General features: G+C 41.4%; 1 protein-coding gene across 1 annotated transcript; it reads right to left on the reverse strand.

The window, feature by feature from the left end:
- Nucleotides 1–2,355: 2,355 nt before the first annotated feature.
- LOC122765221 (trace amine-associated receptor 1-like) lies at nucleotides 2,356–3,495 on the reverse strand. Its single transcript, XM_044019367.1, has 2 exons — nucleotides 3,350–3,495; nucleotides 2,356–3,175 (listed from the first exon to the last, which is right to left on the reverse strand). The coding sequence occupies exons 1-2, from the start codon at nucleotides 3,433–3,435 to the stop codon at nucleotides 2,356–2,358; spliced, it is 906 nt and encodes a 301-aa protein (XP_043875302.1). The 5' UTR covers nucleotides 3,436–3,495.
- Between the last annotated feature and the right edge of the window lie 16,072 nt (nucleotides 3,496–19,567).

A 19,567-nucleotide genomic window follows, 5' to 3' on the forward strand; every position in this document is an offset into this window, starting at 1 on the left:
TATGTCCCCTTTAATATTCAAACTACCGGTGGGGCGGAGATTTTGTTTGCCCATGCACTGTCCACACACACCCAACAAGCTCTTTGCACATCCTCTACCGCTTTATCCTCCACATGATTGTCATGGGGGGAGCTGTGCTAATCTCAGCTGACATAGGGTGAAAGGTTCGGTACACCCTGGACAGATTGCCAGTCCATCACAGGGACACCTAAAGTCAAGCAACCATTCACTCTCACCACTACGGTCAATTTAGAGTGTCCAATTTCCCTAACCCCCAAATCTGCATGTTTTTGGACTATGGGAGAAAACTAGAGAACCTGGGGAACCCCCTGTGGAATGCAGGATTTGAACTGGGGCCCTTCTTGTTGTGAGGCAACAAGGCTTGCCACTGCAGCAAAATGTGACCCTTGTGATTAATATCGATCATTTTGGAGATGCAAACACATTTTTTCCACTTTTGGAGGAAATAATTCAATGCTACTTGAAGTTTTTCTGATCAGTTTGACAAACATTTCAACAGTTCATGACAGAACACTGGACTTGGACAACTTAATAAAAGGGATATTTCAGGTTTTTTGAGGTGTAGTTTTATGAGGTTTTGACACATTATCACTGAGTTTGTTGCTTTGCCACTTCCTCTCACACACAACATGGCTGCCAACCAGGACGTAAAGAAAAACACATTTTAGACAAAGGTTTACTTATACACCCTTTTAAGTCTGTTATACAGTATATGAGTCATATGTTCATATGATTTTGTTCTGGTGTTCTTAAAAAATACTGCATAATCATTTCAATCCATCGTTTTTTTCACTATGAAACAAAAGTATTATTAAAGAAAATGTTTTCCTGTCAACCATCAACTGTTATGGACATTTAAAGTCACAGGGCTCCATGCTAATTTTTGTTGTACTTTCTGTAGTCAGTGGTATTTGTATTGGAAAGATGTGACTAAAAGTTGGTCTCATGTATTAATGATCAGAGAGTCATACAACATGTGTATGTTAAGCACACGCATGTCTTGATTAAACCTGTTGTTACAGAACTTTTTCATAGAAGTTATTGTCACGAAGCGGCGCTTATGTTAGTTTAGTTGGTGTGGGTAGTTAAGTTTTTCGGTTATGTTACGTCACTTCCTGTTTTATTTTGGTGATGGGTTTCCTCTGTCTGTGTTCACTGTCTCTGTCTTCACCACGCCCCGTTGATTAGTAACCACTTGCACCTGGTGATAATTACCCCTGCACCTTTAAGCTTCACTCACCCCTCGTCAGTTGTCAGTGTGTCACAAATGAGTATTCAGAGAAGACTAAGTTACTGTTTCATTTTTATTTTCTGTGTTTTTGAGGAGTCTTTTGAGCTTGTTTGCTCCCACCCTGAGTTTTGTTTTGACCTCTGGTAAATTGTTCGTTTTGCTTATCCAAGCAAATAAACCTTTTTGAAACCTGCTTCTGTTCTCCTGCAATTGAGTCCAAGAATCCTGACTCCCGTTGCGACAGATATAGAGAATCAGGGTGGTGTTAATGTTCAAATGTAAGGGCAGGTCAAAACTAAATACTCCTTTAATAATATTTTTTCCTGATAATTGTGTTATTTTTAAACTATATACATGTTTCCTGTATATTCTTGATGTGTTAAGATTTAATTAATAATGGCTTTTGCACAGTACAGTATATTAGCAAAATGGGTTCAAATTCAAAAGCAATGCACATAAATGTGGTGAGATGTCTTACTATATGTCCATACACATATATAAATATAATGAAACTGTAATATGTTACAATTAGGGACAGTTAACAATATACAACAGTTTTATTTTTATTGTATGTTACTCCTTGTGCTTTCAGTCTTCTTCTCTAATCATTATTATGATGGTGGAGTGGCTCAGTGTTTAAGACCGGTACCCTGTGTGCGAAAGACATCATGGTCGCAAATTCGACTCCGCCCCTGGCTGATTATACTCAATTCCATTGTAAGTCGCTTTGGATAAAAGCGTCTGCTAAATGACATGTAATGTAATTATTTTTTTATTCTTGCAGTGTTTAAGCTGCTAATGTATGTCCATACACATTCCCTGTAATGCATTTAATAATCATTTTAATTCATAATTATTTGTGTTATTGTTCATAACTCATGTGTATTTACAACACTACACTAAACTACTGGTGACATCAGTGCCAAGGGCTTTGATTTTAGGAAGAATTTACCTAACATTTTGTGGCAATTTTTTTTTAATTCAAAGGATTAAAACACACAAAGATCTTTGCATCCAGTAAACAGAAATGCTTGACACAATCAACATAAGGTTTTCACACATTTCAATTTGATATTTTCTTCAGAGTCTCTCTCTCTCTCCTTCTACATCAGACTCACTTCACGGGAGCCAGGCTGCAGAATCTGAAGAGTAAAAATGTGTTTAATGGTTTTTCTGACCCAAGGGTAGAAAAAGACATAAATCACAGGGTTAAAGGTTGAGTTTAAGTAGATTAACCAAATCATAATGATCGAATATGACGCCCCAAGAGAGGTAGTCCCAGCTGCAGCAGAAAAACAATAATATGGACATGAGCAGAGAAGAAAAACTACCAATACAATACCGAGAGTCCTGGCTGCTTTAATCTCAGATTTCATTGCTTTTACAGTCTGGGAATGCTCTACAGTTACAACTGCCACGTGAGAGCGCATGGCCCGAGCCTGAGACACAGCCACCACAAACACTCTCAAATACAGAACTGATATGACTAAAATGGGGCCTAAAAACGAGACAATAATACTAACGATTCCTTCAGTGAAACCGACCACAACTACACAACTTCCATAGCAGGTGTTATACATGTCAGGCTGTTTAAAGACATCCCTGAATGTCCAACTGCCATGCACACTGGAAAATATCCAACATAGACAAACACAGAGTTTAACTCTGGTCAGAGTGACTCTGGTGGTGTAAAACATGGGGTTACAAATTGCTATATAGCGGTCGACTGATATGAGCACCATGCTTCCCACTGAAACGCTGACAACGAGGGCAGCGAGAAAATAATGCACGACACACATGACGTCGCCCAAGAACCAGCAGCCTTGGTTTTGGAGGAGAACAAGTGGCATCTGCAGGAGACCCACGAGGAAGTCAGCGACAGCCAGAGAGAGGAGGAGGAGGTTGGTGGTGGTGTGGAGCTGCCTGAAATCAGAGAAAATTAACTGACAACACAGATGCTCTATGTACAACCAACAAAATATAATACTAGGAGAAATACAAGAGCAGAAATGTGCATTTATAGCTAATCTTTAATGGTGCATGAGAGACCTAAATGTAATTGTATGCTGGAACCATGTGGATAAATTGTGACTCTACTTGAAGTGTGAGATAGAGATGATGACCAGCAGGTTTAGGATCACAGTGAGTATCGTGATGCAGGACAGCACAGTGTAAGTGAGCATGGTCTCCACGTAAGGACCCGTTGTCCTCCTGCAGGAGGTGTTGATGTGGGGAAAGCAGAGTTCAGCTTCAGCCTCCATGTTCAGAGAGAGAGAGGAGATGCTGCCGAGAGCTCTGACAGCTTTCTGATCCAACGTCTTCATCATATAGTTAATTTATATCTTTCCTTCCTCATCTTACATATGCAAATTCACCTCATCATCAGGCCAGAGTAAAAAAAACAGTCCCCTTCTGTGCCTGAATGTGCATCCTCTATTCTAAAACACATGAAATGCAAGGATGTGTAGAGACATTTGAAAGGGCACCTGGTGCGCACCAGTGGGGCAGGAGTTACTAGTACACTTAAGACAGACACGTCCAAAATGCAACCTGGGCCCAAAGGTTGCCCAGCACTGGGGACTGTATTCAAATTGAACATCAACATACTGAAAATACTGTGTGGAATACCTGGAGAGAATGGACGCAAACTTGGGGATAGCATGTAAACTCCACACATAAAGGCTCTTGGTCGAACTTGCATTCAAAATCTGTAACCGTCTTGCTGTGAGGCAACAATGCTATCCAACATGCTTACGTTGTCTTTCAAAAGTGACTGTGAAATTTGCATTTACACTGGTTAACAATTGGGTGGGAAAAGCTACTGACCTAAAAAACGTTAGGCCAAAATGGAAGCAAAAGTTATTTAGAGATTTTAAATCCCACTTCCACACCCCAAAGGCTTAAAAGATATGATAACTCGATGTGAGTCCACTTCCTTGAAGGGACACAGGTCAAAAGGGATTATGTGATCATGGGTCATGCCCTTGTGTGTTTGTCATTCGCTACAGTCACGTTTTTAAGGATGTACGAGTTTCATTGGTGGGAATATCTGATCTGTCCACCTAAGGCCTTGGTATACTTCTGCACATATGCCTTGCGTGCCAAAGTGCATATCACGGACCCTGGTATACACGTGCCTCAGGGTCCTGTAGTATCTCACTTCATCATCGGGTGGTGGTAAAAGTCTGGGCGCAGGGAATAGGATGCATTCCTACCAAAGAAGAAGAGAACAATCCTACAGGTCCCACGGACATGCCTGGTTCGAGCATCTCACAGCTAAAAGGTCAGTTGGGCAGGGGATTCAGGGTGCCAGCCGGTACAAGGGTCGCCAGGTCGAGGCTCAGATAACTATCCTGGGCGACTACTTCTTCAGTTGTCGAAATGTTTTTTTCTGCTTGGTGAGCAGGGCTTTATACTCCACCTACCAGTGGGGTGGACATTCAGTTAGCGCATGTGTTGTCTACAGGCCCATGCGCTCTTTGCGCACCCTCTACCACTTTATCCTCAACATGAGGTTCATGGGGGGAGCTGTGCCAATCTCAGCTGACATAGGGTGACAACCTGGACAGATAGCCAGTCCATCACATGGACACACTGAGACAAACAATCATTCACTCTCACGCCTATAGTCAAGTTAGAGTGTCCAATTCACCTAATCCCCAAATCTGCATGTTTTTGGACTGTGGGAGGAAACGAGAGAACCAGGGGAAAACCCATGCACACATGTGGAGAAAATGCAACCTCCAATCAGAAAGACCCTCTGTGGAATGCAGGATCTGAACTGGGGTCCTTCTTGTTGTGAGGCAACAATGCTTGCCACTGCAGCAATGTGTGACCCTTGTCACTTTGGGGGGGAAATAATTCACTGCTACTTAAAGTTTTTCTGATCAGTCTGAAAAACATTTAAAGAGGCAATAGTGTGGTCCTATCTCACTTATATGTGAGATATGGAGGTGTACTTACAAACATGAAGTCGTTTTCACAAACAAGATGGCTGCCAACAAGTACGTAAAGAAATACACAATTTAGAAAAAGGTTTACTCATCTACACCCTTTTAAGTCTGTTATATATGAGTAATATGTTCACGTAATTTTATTCAGGTGTTCTAAAAAAAATACTGTATAATCATTTAAATCCTTAATTTTTTCACCATGAAACAAACGTGTTACTAAAAAAACTGATTTCACGTTAACAATCAACTGTTATGGACATTAAAAGTCTCAGGGCTCCATGCAAATTTTTGTTGTACTTATCAAATTCTGTAGTCAATGGCATTGGAATTGAAAAGATGTGACTGAAAGTTGGTCTTATGTATTAATGATCATAGAATCATACAACATGGGTATGCAAAGCACAAGCATGTCTTGATTAAACTCGATGTTACAGAACTTTTTCATAGAGGGCCGTGTTATTCTTCAAATGTAAGGGCAGGTCACAGTAAATACTCTTTTAATAATATTTTTTCCTGATAATTTTGTTATTTTTAACTACATACATGTTCCCAGTATTTTCTTGATGTGTTGAGACTTAATTAATAATGGTTAGAAATGGCTTTTGCACAGTACTGTATATTAGATGAATGGGTAATAAATGGGTTCAAATTCAAAAAGCAATGCACAGAAATGTGTTCGGATGTCTTAATACATATCCATACACACATACAAATACTATAATGAAACTGTAATCTTTTAGAATTAGGGAGAGTTAACAATATATAACATTTTCATTTTTATTGTATGTTACTCCTGTGCCTTCAGTATTCTCCTCTACTGCAATTCATTTTTTTTTTTATTCTTGCAGTGTTTAAGCTGCTAATGTATGTCCATACACATACTATATATATATGTATGTATATATATATATATATATATATATATATATGTATATATATAAACATTTCATTTTAATTCATAGTTATTTGTGTTATTGCTCATCATTCATTTACTACAATCCACTACTGGTGGATTGGTGGAACGACTGGTGACATCAGTGCCAGGGGTTTTTAGGAAAGGTTACCTAACGTTTTGTGGCCAATTGTTTTTTTGTTTTTTTTTATTTCACAGGATTGAAACACACAGAGATCTTTGCGTCCAGTAAACAGAAATGCTTGACACAATCAACAGAAGGCTTTCACACATTTAAATTTAATATTTTCTTCAGAGTCTCTCTCTCCTTCTACATCACACTCACTTCACGGGAGCCAGGCTGCAGAATCTGAAGAGTAAAAATGTGTTTAATGGTTTTTCTGACCCACGGGTAGAAAAAGACATAAATAACAGGGTTAAAGGTTGAGTTCAAGTAGATTAACCAAATCATAATGATCGAATATGACGCCCCAAGCGAGGTAGTCCCAGCTGCAACAGAAAAACAACAATATGGACATGTGCAGAGAAGAAAAACTACCAATACAATACCAAGAGTTCTGGCTGCTTTAATCTCAGATTTCATTGCTTTTACAGTCTGGGAACGCTCCACTGTGACGACTGCGATGTGAGAGCGCATGGCCCGAGCCTGAGACACAGCCACCACAAACACTCTCAAATACAAAACCGCTATGATTAAAATGGGGCCTAAAAACGAGACAATACTACTAACAATTCCTTCAGCGAAACCGACCACAACAACACAACTTCCATAGCAGGTGATATACATGTCAGGCTGTTTTAAGACATCCCTGAATATCCAACTGCTACGCACACCGGAAAATATCCAACACAGACAAACAAAGAGTTTAACTCTGGTCAGAGTGACTCTGGTGGTGTAAAACATGGGGTTACAAATTGCTATATAGCGGTCGACTGATATGAGCACCATGCTTCCCACTGAAACGCTGACAAAGAGGGCAGCGAGAAAATAATGTACAACACACATGATGTCGCCCAAGAACCAGCAGCCTTGGTTTTGGAGGAGAACAAGTGGCATCTGCAGGAGACCTACGAGGAAGTCAGCGACAGCCAGAGAGAGGAGGAGGAGGTTGGTGGTGGTGTGGAGCTGCCTGAAATTAGAGAAAATCATCACTGACAGCTGATGTTCTATGTACAATCAACAATATAAAAAAACTAGAAAAACTACAATAGCAGATAAGTGCATTTATTGCTATAATAGCAAATCTTTAAGGATTATTCAAACATGGTTGCATAAGAGACCTAAATTTAGTCGTATGCTGGAACCATGTGGAGAAATTGTGACTCTACTTAAAGTGTGAGATAGAGATGATGACCAGCAGGTTTAGGATCACGGTGAGTATCATGATGCAGGACAGCACAGTGTAAGTGAGCATGGTCTCCACGTAAGGACCCGTTGTCCTCCTGCAGGAGGTGTTGATGTGGGGAAAGCAGAGTTCAGCTTCCTCCGGAGCCTCCATGTTCAGAGAGAGAGAGAGGAGATGCTGCCGAGAACTCTGACACCTTTCTGATCCAACGTCTTCATCATACAGTTAATTTATATCTTTCTTTCCTCATCTTACATATGCAAATTCACCTAATCATCAGGCCAGAGTAAAAAAACAGTCTCCCGCTGTGCCTGAATGTGCATCCTCAATTCTAAAACACATGAAATGCAATGGTGTGTAGGGACATTTAAAAGGGCAGTGGCAAAAATGAAAAGGGCACCTGGTGCGCACCAGTGGGGCAGGAGTTACTTGTATGCTTAAGATAGACATGTCCAAATGCAACCTGGGGCCAAAGGTTGCCCAGCACTGGGGACTGTATTCAATTTGAACATCAACATATTATCGCTTATTTAAGCAAGTTCAAGTCACCTTTTAAAGTGCTGTGTCTTTGAAGATATTCAAGCGAGCGTTGGTATGCTATTGAAGTATACAGCGACATCATTTACAGCCCTCATTTCCTCTGGGGACACTTTTTGGGACACTGTAATATAGGGGATTTTGTGTATGGAGTTTGGTGCAGGAGAGCCGGCCATTTGACACTGACTATCTTCAGGTTCTAGCCTGAGAATACTGTCTGGAATACCTGGAGAGAATGGACGCAAACTTGGGGGTAGCATGTAAACTCCACACAGAAAGGCTCTTGGTTGAACTTGCTTGTTATACTTCTGCACATATGCCTTGCGCGCCAAAGTGCATATCACAGACCCTGGTATCCACGTGCCTCAGGGTCCTGTAGTATCTCACTTCATCATCGGGTGGTGGTATAAGTCTGGGCGCAGGGAATAGCATGCATTCCTACCAAAGAAGAAGAGAATGATCCTACAGGTCCCACGGACATGCCTGGTTCAAACATCTCACAGCTAAAAGGTCAGTTGGGCAGGGGATTCAGGGTGCCATCCAGTACGAGGGTCGCCAGGTCGAGGCTCAGATAACTATCGTTGGCGACTACTTCTTCCATTGTCGAAATGTTTTTTTCTGCTTGGTGACCAGGGCTTTATACTCCACCTACCGGTGGGGTGGACATTCAGTTAGCGCATGTGTTGTCTATAGGCCCATGCGCTCTTTGCGCACCCTCTACCACTTTATCCTCAACATGAGGTTCATGGGGGGAGCTGTGCCAATCTCAGCTGACATAGGGTGACAACCTGGACAGATAGCCAGTCCATCACAGGGACACACTGAGACAAACAATCATTCACTCTCACGCCTATGGTCAAGTTAGAGTGTCCAATTCACCTAATCCCCATATCTGCATGTTTTTGGACTGTGGGAGGAAACTAGAGAACCAGGGGAAAACCCATGCACACATGTGGAGAAAATGCAACCTCCAATCAGAAAGACGCTCTGTTGAATGCAGGATCTGAACCGGGGCCCTTCTTGTTGTGAGGCAACTATGCTTGCCACTGCAGCAATGTGTGACCCTTGTCATTAATATCGATCATTCCACTTTGGGGGGGAAATAATTCACTGCTACTTAAAGTTTTTCTGAACAGTCTGAAAAACATATAAAGAGGCAATAGTGTGGTCCTATCTCACTTATGTGAGATATGGAGGTGTACTTACAAACATGAAGTCGTTTTCACACACAAGATGGCTGCCAACTAGGACGTGAAGAAATACACAATTTAGAAAAAGCTTTACTCATCTAGACCCTTTTAAGTCTGTTATATATGAGTAATATGTTCATGTAATTTTATTCAGGTCTTCTAAAAAAAATACTGTATAATCATTTAAATCTGTCATTTTTTCACCATGAAACAAACGTGTTTCTAAAAAAAACTGATTTCACGGTAACAATCAACTGTTATGGACATTAAAAGTCTCAGGGCTCCATGCCAATTTTAGTTGTACTTAGGCAGGTCACAGTATATACTCCTTTAATAATATTTTTTTCCTGATACTTTTTTTTATTTTTAAACTACATACATGTTCCCAGTATTTTCTTGATGTGTTGTGACTTAATTAATAATGGTTATAAATGGCTTTTGCACAGTACTGTATATTAGATGAATGGGTAATGAATGGGTTCAAATTCAAAAAGCAATGCACAGAAATGTGTTCAGATGTCTTAATATATATCCACACACACATATAAATACTATAATGAAACTGTAATCTGTTAGAATTAGGGAGAGTTAGCAATATATAACAGTTTTATTTGTATTGTATATTGTTTGCTTTCAGTATTCTCCTCTAATGCAATTCATTTTTTTTAATTCTTGCAGTGTTTCAGTTGCTAATGTATGTCCGTACACAAACTATATGTATATGTATATGTATATATATATATATATATATATATATGTGTTTATATATATATGAAGAATTTAATTATTTCATTTCAATCATTTTAATTCATAGTTATTTGTGTTATTGCTCATCACTCATTTACCACTGAACGACTGCTGACATCAGTGCCAGGGGTTTTTAGGAAAGGTTACCTCACGTTTTGTGGCCAATTTTTATTTTTTTTTTAATTTCACAGGATTGAAACACACAAAGATCTTTGCGTCCAGTAAACAGAAATGCTTGACACAATCAACAGAATGCTTTAACACATTTCAATTTAATATTTTCTCTCTCTCTCTCCTTCTACATCACACTCACTTCACGGGAGCCAGGCTGCAGAATCTGAAGAGTAAAAATGTGTTTAATGGTTTTTCTGACCCACGGGTAGAAAAAGACATAAATCACAGGGTTAAAGGTTGAGTTTAAGTAGATTAACCAAATCACAATGACCGAAGATGACGGCCCAAGCATGGCAGCCTCAGCTGCAGCAGCAAAACAATAATATGGACATGAGCAGAGAAGAAAAACTACCAATACAATACCGAGAGTCCTGGCTGCTTTAATCTCAGATTTCATTGCTTTTACAGTCTGGGAACACTCCACTGTGACGACTGCGACGTGAGAGCGCATGGCCCGAGCCTGAGACACAGCCACCATGAACACTCTCAAATAAAGAACTGCTATGACTAAAATGGGGCCTAAAAACAAAATAATAATACCAACAAGTCCTTCAGTGAAACCGACCACAACTACACAACTTCCATAGCAGGTGATATACATGTCAGGCTGTTTAAAGACATCCCTGTATATCCAACTGCCCTGCACACCGGAAAATGTCCAACACAGACAAATACAGAGTTTAACTCTAGTCAGAGTGACTCTGGTGGTGTAAAACATCGGGTTACAAATTGCTATATAGCGGTCGACTGATATGAGCACCATGCTTCCCACTGAGACGCTGACAACGAGGGCAGCGAAGAAATAATGCACGACACACATGACGTCGCCCAAGAACCAGCAGCCTTGGTTTTGGAGGAGAAGAAGTGGCATCTGCAGGAGACCCACGAGGAAGTCAGCGACAGCCATAGAGAGGAGGAGGAGGTTGGTGGTGGTGTGGAGCTGCCTGAAATCAGAGAAAATCAACACTGAAACCAATCATGTTGTATGTAGAAATTGTGTTACAAACAGTTATAATACTAACATTATGGAGGACTAGAAAAACATCAAGTTGCATTTACAGCCACATATGCCATAAAAAAGTGATGCTGCCTATGTAGCCATGTGAAAAAGTTTTGACTCTGCCTGAAGTGGGAGATAGAGATGATGACCAGCAGGTTAAGAATCACAGTGAGCACAATGATGCAGGACAGCACAGTGTAAGTGAGCATGGTCTCCACGTAAGGACCCATCGTCCTCCTGCAGGAGGTGTTGATGTGGGGAAAGCAGAGTTCAGCTTCTTCCAGAGCCTCCATGTTCAGAGAGAGAGAGGAGATGCTGCTGAGAGCTCTGACAGCTTTCTGATCCAACATCTTCATCATACAGTTCATTTATCTCATTCTTCCTCATCTTACATATGCAAAGTCCACCTCATCATCATGCTAAAACAGATGAAATGCATTGGCGTGCAGAGACATTTGGAAGGGCAGGTGCAAAAATGAAAAGGGCACCTATTTCACATTGGTGGGGCAGGCGTTACTAGTATGCTTAAGGCAGGCATATCCAAAATGCAACCTGGGGTCCAAAGGCACCCTGACACTGGGGACTGAATTGAAATTCAATATCAACATATTATTGCTTAATTGAGCAAGTTCAAATTGTGTTTTGTCGCACTGTCTGTCACCCTTTAAAGTGCTGTGCCTTTGAATATATGCAAAAAAGGCTTGGTATGGTATTGAGGTATGCAGGGACATCATTTACTGCCCTCAGTTTATCTAAGGACACCCTTTGGGAATTTCGTACTGTATAATGACACATTAAAGAAGTATCTCTTTTTATTAAGTTGTCCAGGTCCAGTGTTCTGTCATTAAATGTCCGTCAGACTAATCATGAAAAGTTTAAGCAGCTGTGAATTATTTTGAAAAACCAGTCAGGCCTGGCAGATCGTTCTGTGAGGGTCTATTGGGAGCGTAGAGCAGAGTCCCCTGTTAAAAAGTGTTTCAACTCACACCTCCGGCAGACCTTTGACTATGTCCTGAGTCCATTGTTGAGGCGGCTGACCGGAGCTGTGGCTGCAAGGTGGTCAGTGCCTGTTGTGGTGTTAAACCCCATACCCATTGGTGGACTCTTATGGCAAGGGATGCTGTCAAGCTGAAGAAAAGCCCTATCTGGCCTTATTGTCCTGTGTGACTTCAGAGGCAGCTAATGGGTACCGGGAGGCCAAGCAGAATGTAGCTTTGGTGGTCACTAAGGCAAAGACTCGGGGGAGAAGTTTGGTGATAGCATAGAAAACGATTTCCAGACGGCTTCAAGAAGGTTCTGGTCAATGATCTCAGGAGGGGAATGCAGCACACCATCAACACTGTGTACAGTGGAGATGGAGGGACAGTGCCTCTAGATTGGTAGACCGGGGTGGTGGTTGCCCTCTTTAAGAAGGAGGACAGGAGGGTGTGTTCCAACTACACAGGTATCACACTCCTCAGCATCCCGGTTAATATCCATAGGGGGTCCTGGAGAGCAGAGTCCATCGGAAAATCGAACTACAGATTCAGGAGGAGCAGTGTGTCTTTCGCCCTGGTCAAGGAACGGTGGACCAGCTCTACACTCTCGGCAGGGTCCTGAAGGGTGCATGGGAGTTCGCCCAACCAGTCTACATATGCTTTGTGGACTTGGAGAAGGTGTTCCATCATGTCCCTCGGGAGTGCTCCGGGAGTATAGGGTACCGGAACCCTTAAAAAGGTCCATTCGGTCCCTGTATGACCGGTGTCAAAGCTTGGTCCGCATTGCTGGGAGTAAGTTGGATCTGTTTCCAGTGGGTGTTGGACTCCACTAGGGCCGCCCTTTTTCACAAGTTCTGTTCATAACCTTTATGGACAGAATTTTTAGATGCAGCCAGGGTGTTGAGGGAGTCTGGTTTGGTGGGCTCAGGATTGAGTTTCTGCTTTTTGCAGATGATGTAGTCCTATTTGCTTCATTGGGCCGTGATCTTCAACTCCCACTGGAGCGGTTCGCAGCCGGGTGCGACTGGGATGACAATCAGCACCTCTAAATCAGAGACAATGGTCCTAAACCAGAAAACACTGGAGTGCCCTCTTCGGGTAGGGTGAGATCCTCCCCCAAGTAGAGTAGTTTAAGTATCTCAGGCTCTTGTTCATGAGTGAAGGAAAAATAGAGTGTGAGATTGACAGATGGATCGCTCTGGCGTCTGCAGTAATGCTGGCTCTGCATTGGTCTGTCATGGTGAAGACCATTTACCCGTCAATCTAAGTTCCTATCCTCGTCTATGGTCATGAGCTGTGGGTAGTGACTGAAAGAACTAGATTACAGATACAAGTTGCCAAAATGGGTTTCCTCCACAGGGTGTCTGGGCTCTTCCTTGGAGATACTGTAGGGTGAGAAGTTCTGTCATCTGGGAGAGGCTCAGAGTAGAGTTGCTACTCCTCCACATTGAGAGGAGCCAGGTGAGGTGGCTCAGGCACTTGGTTAGGATGCCCCGTGGACGCCTTCCTGGTGAGGTATTCTGGGCACGTCCCCTGGGGAAGACCCAGGACTTGCTGAAGAGACTCTGTCTCTTGGTTGGCCTAGGAACGCCTTGGGATTCCCCGAAAGAGCTGGACAAAGTGGCTGGGGAGAGGAAAGTATGGGCTTCTCTGCTCAAGCTGCTACCCCTGGGACCCGACCTCGGATAAGCGGTAAAAAATGGATGAATCAATGGATCACTGGTATCACTCAAGGTAAAAGTGTGCAGTTTGATTGATGCATCCCGATCCAATTAATTTGTTCTGGCCGTACTGATTGGAGGATGTTTTTACAGGCCTTTCCATTCCACAGCTGACTGGCATTTTTTATTTTTGTGACAATGCATACAGAAATGGCTGTGTAACATAAAGAACATGAATGCATAAACATTACTCATATATAACAGACTGAAAACTTTGCGACTCTCTCTCACAAATAACATGGCTGCCAACCAGGATGTAAGGATTTCTCACCATGAAACAAACATGTTACTAAAAAAACTACTTTCCCGTCAACCATGAACTGTTACCGACAATTAAAGTCTCAGGGCTCCATGTCCATTTTTCTTGTACTTTTTGTACAAATTCTGTAGTGGATTTGGATTTAAATAAAGACTGAAAGTTGGTCTCATGTATTAATGAATATGCTTGATATAACTGACCTTTTTCACAACAGATATAGAGAATCAGGGCTGTGTTATTGTTCAAATGTAGGGCAGGTCACACTAAAAACGTGTTATTTTATTTTATACTACATGCATGTTTCCTGTATTTTCTGGATGTCTGATTGTGTTCAAATAATGTGATTGAGACATAATTATACTGTATGGTCATTAAAACATTGCTAAAACATAAATAATGCTGACCTAAGGCTGAACTGTGTTCAGATTTCTTAATATATATCCATACACATATAAACACTGTAATATAACTGCGTAATGTTAGAATCAGTTAACAATATCTGACAATTTAATTTTTATTGTGTGTAACTCCTGTGATTTCAGTCTTCTTTGCTTGTGGCCTTAATGCAATTTATATCTTTTTATTCTTGCAGAGTTTAGGCTGCTAATGTATGTCCATACACATGAATAAAGCATTTAATAATAATTTTAATTCATACTTATTTTTGTTTTTGCTCATCACTCGTGTAGTTTGTGTAATTACTACACTCCACTGAACTACTGGTGACATCAGTGCCAATGGCTTTGACTTTAGGAAGAATTTACTTTTCTTTTAAATTCACAGGATTAAAACACATAGATATTTGCATCCAGTAAACAGACATGCTTGACACAATCAACAGAAGGCTTTCACACATTTCAATTTAATATTTTCTTCACAGTCTCTCTCCTTCTACATCACACTCAATTCACGGGAGCCAGGCTGCAGAATCTGAAGAGTAAAAATGTGTTTAATGGTTTTTCTGACCCACGGGTAGAAAAAGACATAAATCACAGGGTTAAAGGTCGAGTTCAAGTAGATTAACCAAAGCATAATGACTGAATATGACGCCCCAAGCGAGGTAGTCCCAGCTGCAGCAGCAAAACAATAATATGGACATGAGCAGAGAAGAAAAACTACCAATACAATACCGAGAGTTCTGGCGGCTTTAATTTCAGATTTCATTGCTTTTACTGTCTGGGAATGCTCTACTGTGACGACTGCGACGTGAGCGCGCATGGCCCGAGCCTGAGACACAGCCACCACAAACACTCTCAAATACAGAACTGATATGATTAAAATGGGGCCTAAAAACGTGGCAATCATAGCAACAAGTCCTTCAGCAAAACCAACCACAACTACACAACTTCCATAGCAAGTGATATACATGTCAGGCTGTTTTAGGACATCCCTGAATATCCAACTGCCATGCACACCGGGATATATCCAACACAGACATATACAGAGTTTAACTCTGGTCAGAGTGACCCTGGTGGTGTAAAACATGGGGTTACAAATTGCTATATAGCGGTCGACTGATATGAGCACCATACTTCCCACTGAAACGTTGACAAGGAGGGCAGCAAAGAAATAATGGACGACACACATGATGTCGCCCAAGAACCAGCAGCCTTGGTTTTGGAGGAGAAGAAGTGGCATCTGCAGGAGACCCACGAGGAAGTCAGCGACAGCCAGAGAGAGGAGGAGGAGGTTGGTGGTGGTGTGGAGCTGCCTGAAATCAGAGAAAATCAACGCTGACAACACTGATGTTATATGTACAACCAACAATATAAAAAAATAGAAGAACTACAAGAACGGATACGTGCATTTATAGCTACAGTAGCAAATCATTTAGGATTTTTTAAACATGGTTTCATGAGAGACCTAAATTTAATTGTATGCTGGAACCATGTGGAGAAATTGTCACTCTACTTGAAGTGTGAGATAGAGATGATGACCAGCAGGTTTAGGATAACAGTGAGTATCGTGATGCAGGACAGCACAGTGTAAGTGAGCATGGTCTCCACATAAGGACCCGTCGTCTTCCTGCAGGAGGTGTTGATGTGGGGAAAGCAGAGTTCAGCTTCCTCTGGAGCCTCCATGTTCAGAAAGAGAGGAGATGCTGCAGAGACCTCTGACAGCTTTCTGATCCAACATCTTCTTCATAAAGTTACTTTATCTCTTTTCTTTCTCATCTTACATATGCAAATTCCACCTCATCATAAGTCCAGAGTAAAAAAAACAGTCCCCTGCTACGCCTGAATGTGCAACCTCAATTCTAAAAGGGATGAGATGCAGTGGTGTGCACAGACAATGGCAGGGGCACAAATAAAAAGGGCACCTAGTGCACACAGGTGGGGCAAGCGTTTCTAGTACGCTTAAGGCAGGCATGTCCAAAATGATTTGTCGTACTGTTTGTCACCCTTTAAAGTGCTTTGTCTTTGAAGATGTGCAAGAAAGCCTTGGTATGTTATTGAGGTATACAGGGACATCATTTACAGCCCTCATTTCATCTAAGGACACCTCATGGGACACTGTTATATAGGGTTTTAGAGGATTTTGTCAATGGAATTTGGTGCAGGATAGCGGGACTTTCGTCACAAAAATGAAAAATGTCAGTCAGCTGTGGAACAGACAGGCCTGCAAAAACACCCTCCAACCATACTGAAAGGTCCAAACAAATTAATTGGATTGTGATGCATGCCAAGAAATAGGCTGATAAAGAGTGATCCAAGAGCAGAGTGAATATTGGTGCTGCATTTGAACAATGGCGTATTTGTTGTGAATTCCGTAGCTTTGGAGGGAAACTCCGAAGAAAGGCGCTAGGACTTGTGAATTCAAAATGTAGCCTGCTTGAACAGTTTTTCCAGTATCTCCAACCCTACCTTTAAGGAAGTTCAAGTTGTGTTTTGTCAAAGTTTGTCACCTTTTAAAGTGCAATGTCTTTGAAGATATACAAGAGAGTGTTGGTATGTTATTGAAGTACACAGGGATTTAATTTACAGCCCTGTCCATGGAATTCAGTGCAGGAGAGCGGGTCATTTGACACTGACAATATTCAGGTTCTAGCCAGAAAATACTGTCCAGAGTACCTGGGGAGAATCGAAGCGCACTTGGGGATAGCATGCAAACTCCACACAGAAAGGCTCTCGGTCGAACTTGCATTCAAATCTGTAACCGTCTTGCTGTGAGGCAACAGTGCTATCCAACGTGCTTATGTTGTCTTTCATAGTGACTCATGTGAAATCTGCATTTACACTGGTTAACACTACGGTGAGATAAGCTACTGACCTAAAGATTGTTCGGCCAAAATGGAAGCAAAAGTTATTTTGACATTTTAAATTCCAGTTACACATCCCAAAGACTTAAAACACGATACATCAGCGTAAATCCACTTCCTTGAAGGGACACAGGTCATTAGGGATTATGTGATCATGGGTCATGCCCATGTGTGTTTATATCATTCAATACAATCACGTTTTTAAGGATGTACGAGTCGAATTGGTGGGACCATCTGATTTGTCCACTTAAGGCTTTGGTATACTCCCGCACAGATGCCGTGAGTGCCGAAGTGCATATCAAAGACTCCGGTATACTCGTGCCTCAGAGTCCTGTAGTATCTGACTTCACCATCGGGTGGCGGTACAAGTCTGGACGCAGGGAATTGGATGCATTCCTACCAAAGAAGAAGAGAACGATCCTACAGTTCCCCCAGACATGTCTGGTTTGAGTGTTTCACATTTGAAAGGCCAGTCGGACAGGGGAGTGGGGGTGTCAGCTGGTTTGAGGGTCGCCAAGTTAAAAGATAACTATCCTTGGCAACTACTTCTTCTGTCTTCTAAATGTTTTTTTCTGCTTGATCAGCGGGGCTTAATACTCCTCCTACCGGTGGAGGTGGACATTTAGTTTGCCCATGCGCTGTCCACGTGCACCCAATGCGCTCTTTGCACGTCCTCTACCGCTTTAACCTCCTAATGAGGGTCATGTGGGGAGCTGTGCCAATCTCAGTTGATATAGGGTAAAAGGCGGGAATACACCCTGGACAGATTGCCAGTCCATCACAGGGACTCATAGAGTCAAACAACCATTCACTCTCACACCTACGGTCAATTTAGAGTGTCCAATTTACCAAATCCCCAAATCTGCATGTTTTTGGACTGTGAGCAGAAACCAGAGAACCTGGGTAAAACTCATGCACACATTGGGAGAACATGCAAACTCCACTCAGAAAGACCCTCTGTGGAATGCAGGGTCTGAACCGGTTCCGCTCTTGCTGTGAGGCAACAAATCTTGCCACTGTAGCAACGTTTGACCCTTAATTTTGGTGATGGAAACAGAACTTTTCCACTTTGGGGGAGAAATAATTCACTGCTACTGAAAGTTTTTCTGATCAGTATGAAAAACATTTAATGACAGAACACTGTACTTAGACAACTTAATAAAAGGGATGTTTCAGGATTTATGAGGTGTAGTTGTATGAGGTTTTGACACATTATCAGTGACTTTGCCGCTTTGCCACTTCCTCTCACAAACAACATGGCTGCCAACCAGGACGTGAAGAAAAACACATTTTAGACAAAGGTTTACTTATCTACACCCTTTTAAGTCTGTTATATATGAGTAATATGTTCAGGTGTTCTAAAAAAAATACTGCACAATATTCAAAGCAATCATTTTTTTCACCATGAAAAAAACGCGTTACTAAAAAACTGGTTTCCCAGTTATTGGAACATTTGTTTACTGTTATGGACATTTAAAGTCTCAGGGCTCCATGCGCATTTTTGTTGTAAATTCTGTAGTCAGTGGCATTTGGATTGGAATGATGTGACTGAAAGTTGGTCTCATGTATTAATGATCATAGAATCATACAAACTGTGTATGTAAAGCACAAGCATGTCTTGAATAAACCTGAGGGCAGGTCACACACAGGTCATTTTTTTCTGAAAAGTGTGTTATTTTTAAACCACATACATGTTTCCTGTATTTTCTGAATGTGTTTCAATAATGTGATTAAGATGTAATTATACTATATGGTCATTTAATCTACTGTGCTTTCAGTCTTCTTTGCTTGTGGCTATAATCGATTTGTCATTTTTTGTGTTGGTGCAGTGTTTAGGCTGTATGTCCATGCATATCCCCTATAAAGCATTTAATAATAATGCTAATTCATAATTATGTGTGTTATTACTCATCACTCATGTACTTTGTGTAATTGCCACAACTATTGAACTACTGGTGACATCAGTACCAGTGACTTTGATTTTAGGAAGAATTACCTAACAATTTGTGGCCATTTTTTTTTCTTTTTAAAATTCACAGGATTAAAACACAAAGATCTTTGCATCCAGTTAACAGAAATGCTTGACACAATCAACAGAATGCTTTCAGACATTTCAATTTAATATTTTCTTCACAGTCTCTCTCTCCTTCTACATCACGCGCACTTCACGGGAACAAGGCTGCAGAATCTGAAGAGTAAAAATGTGTTTAATGGTTTTTCTGACCCACGGGTAGAAAAA

This window comes from Solea senegalensis, linkage group LG2 (genome assembly GCF_019176455.1).
Source record: "Solea senegalensis isolate Sse05_10M linkage group LG2, IFAPA_SoseM_1, whole genome shotgun sequence".
NCBI lineage: Eukaryota > Metazoa > Chordata > Actinopteri > Pleuronectiformes > Soleidae > Solea > Solea senegalensis.

Bases quoted from the DNA above. Each gene is read 5' to 3' on its own strand.
- LOC122765221 (XM_044019367.1), bottom strand. From the start codon at position 3,435: ATGCTCACTTACACTGTGCTGTCCTGCATCACGATACTCACTGTGATC. The intron at 3,176-3,349 runs GTAGAGTCACAA...CTCTGATTTCAG, and splicing joins ATCTCTATCTCACACTTCAA to GCAGCTCCACACCACCACCA.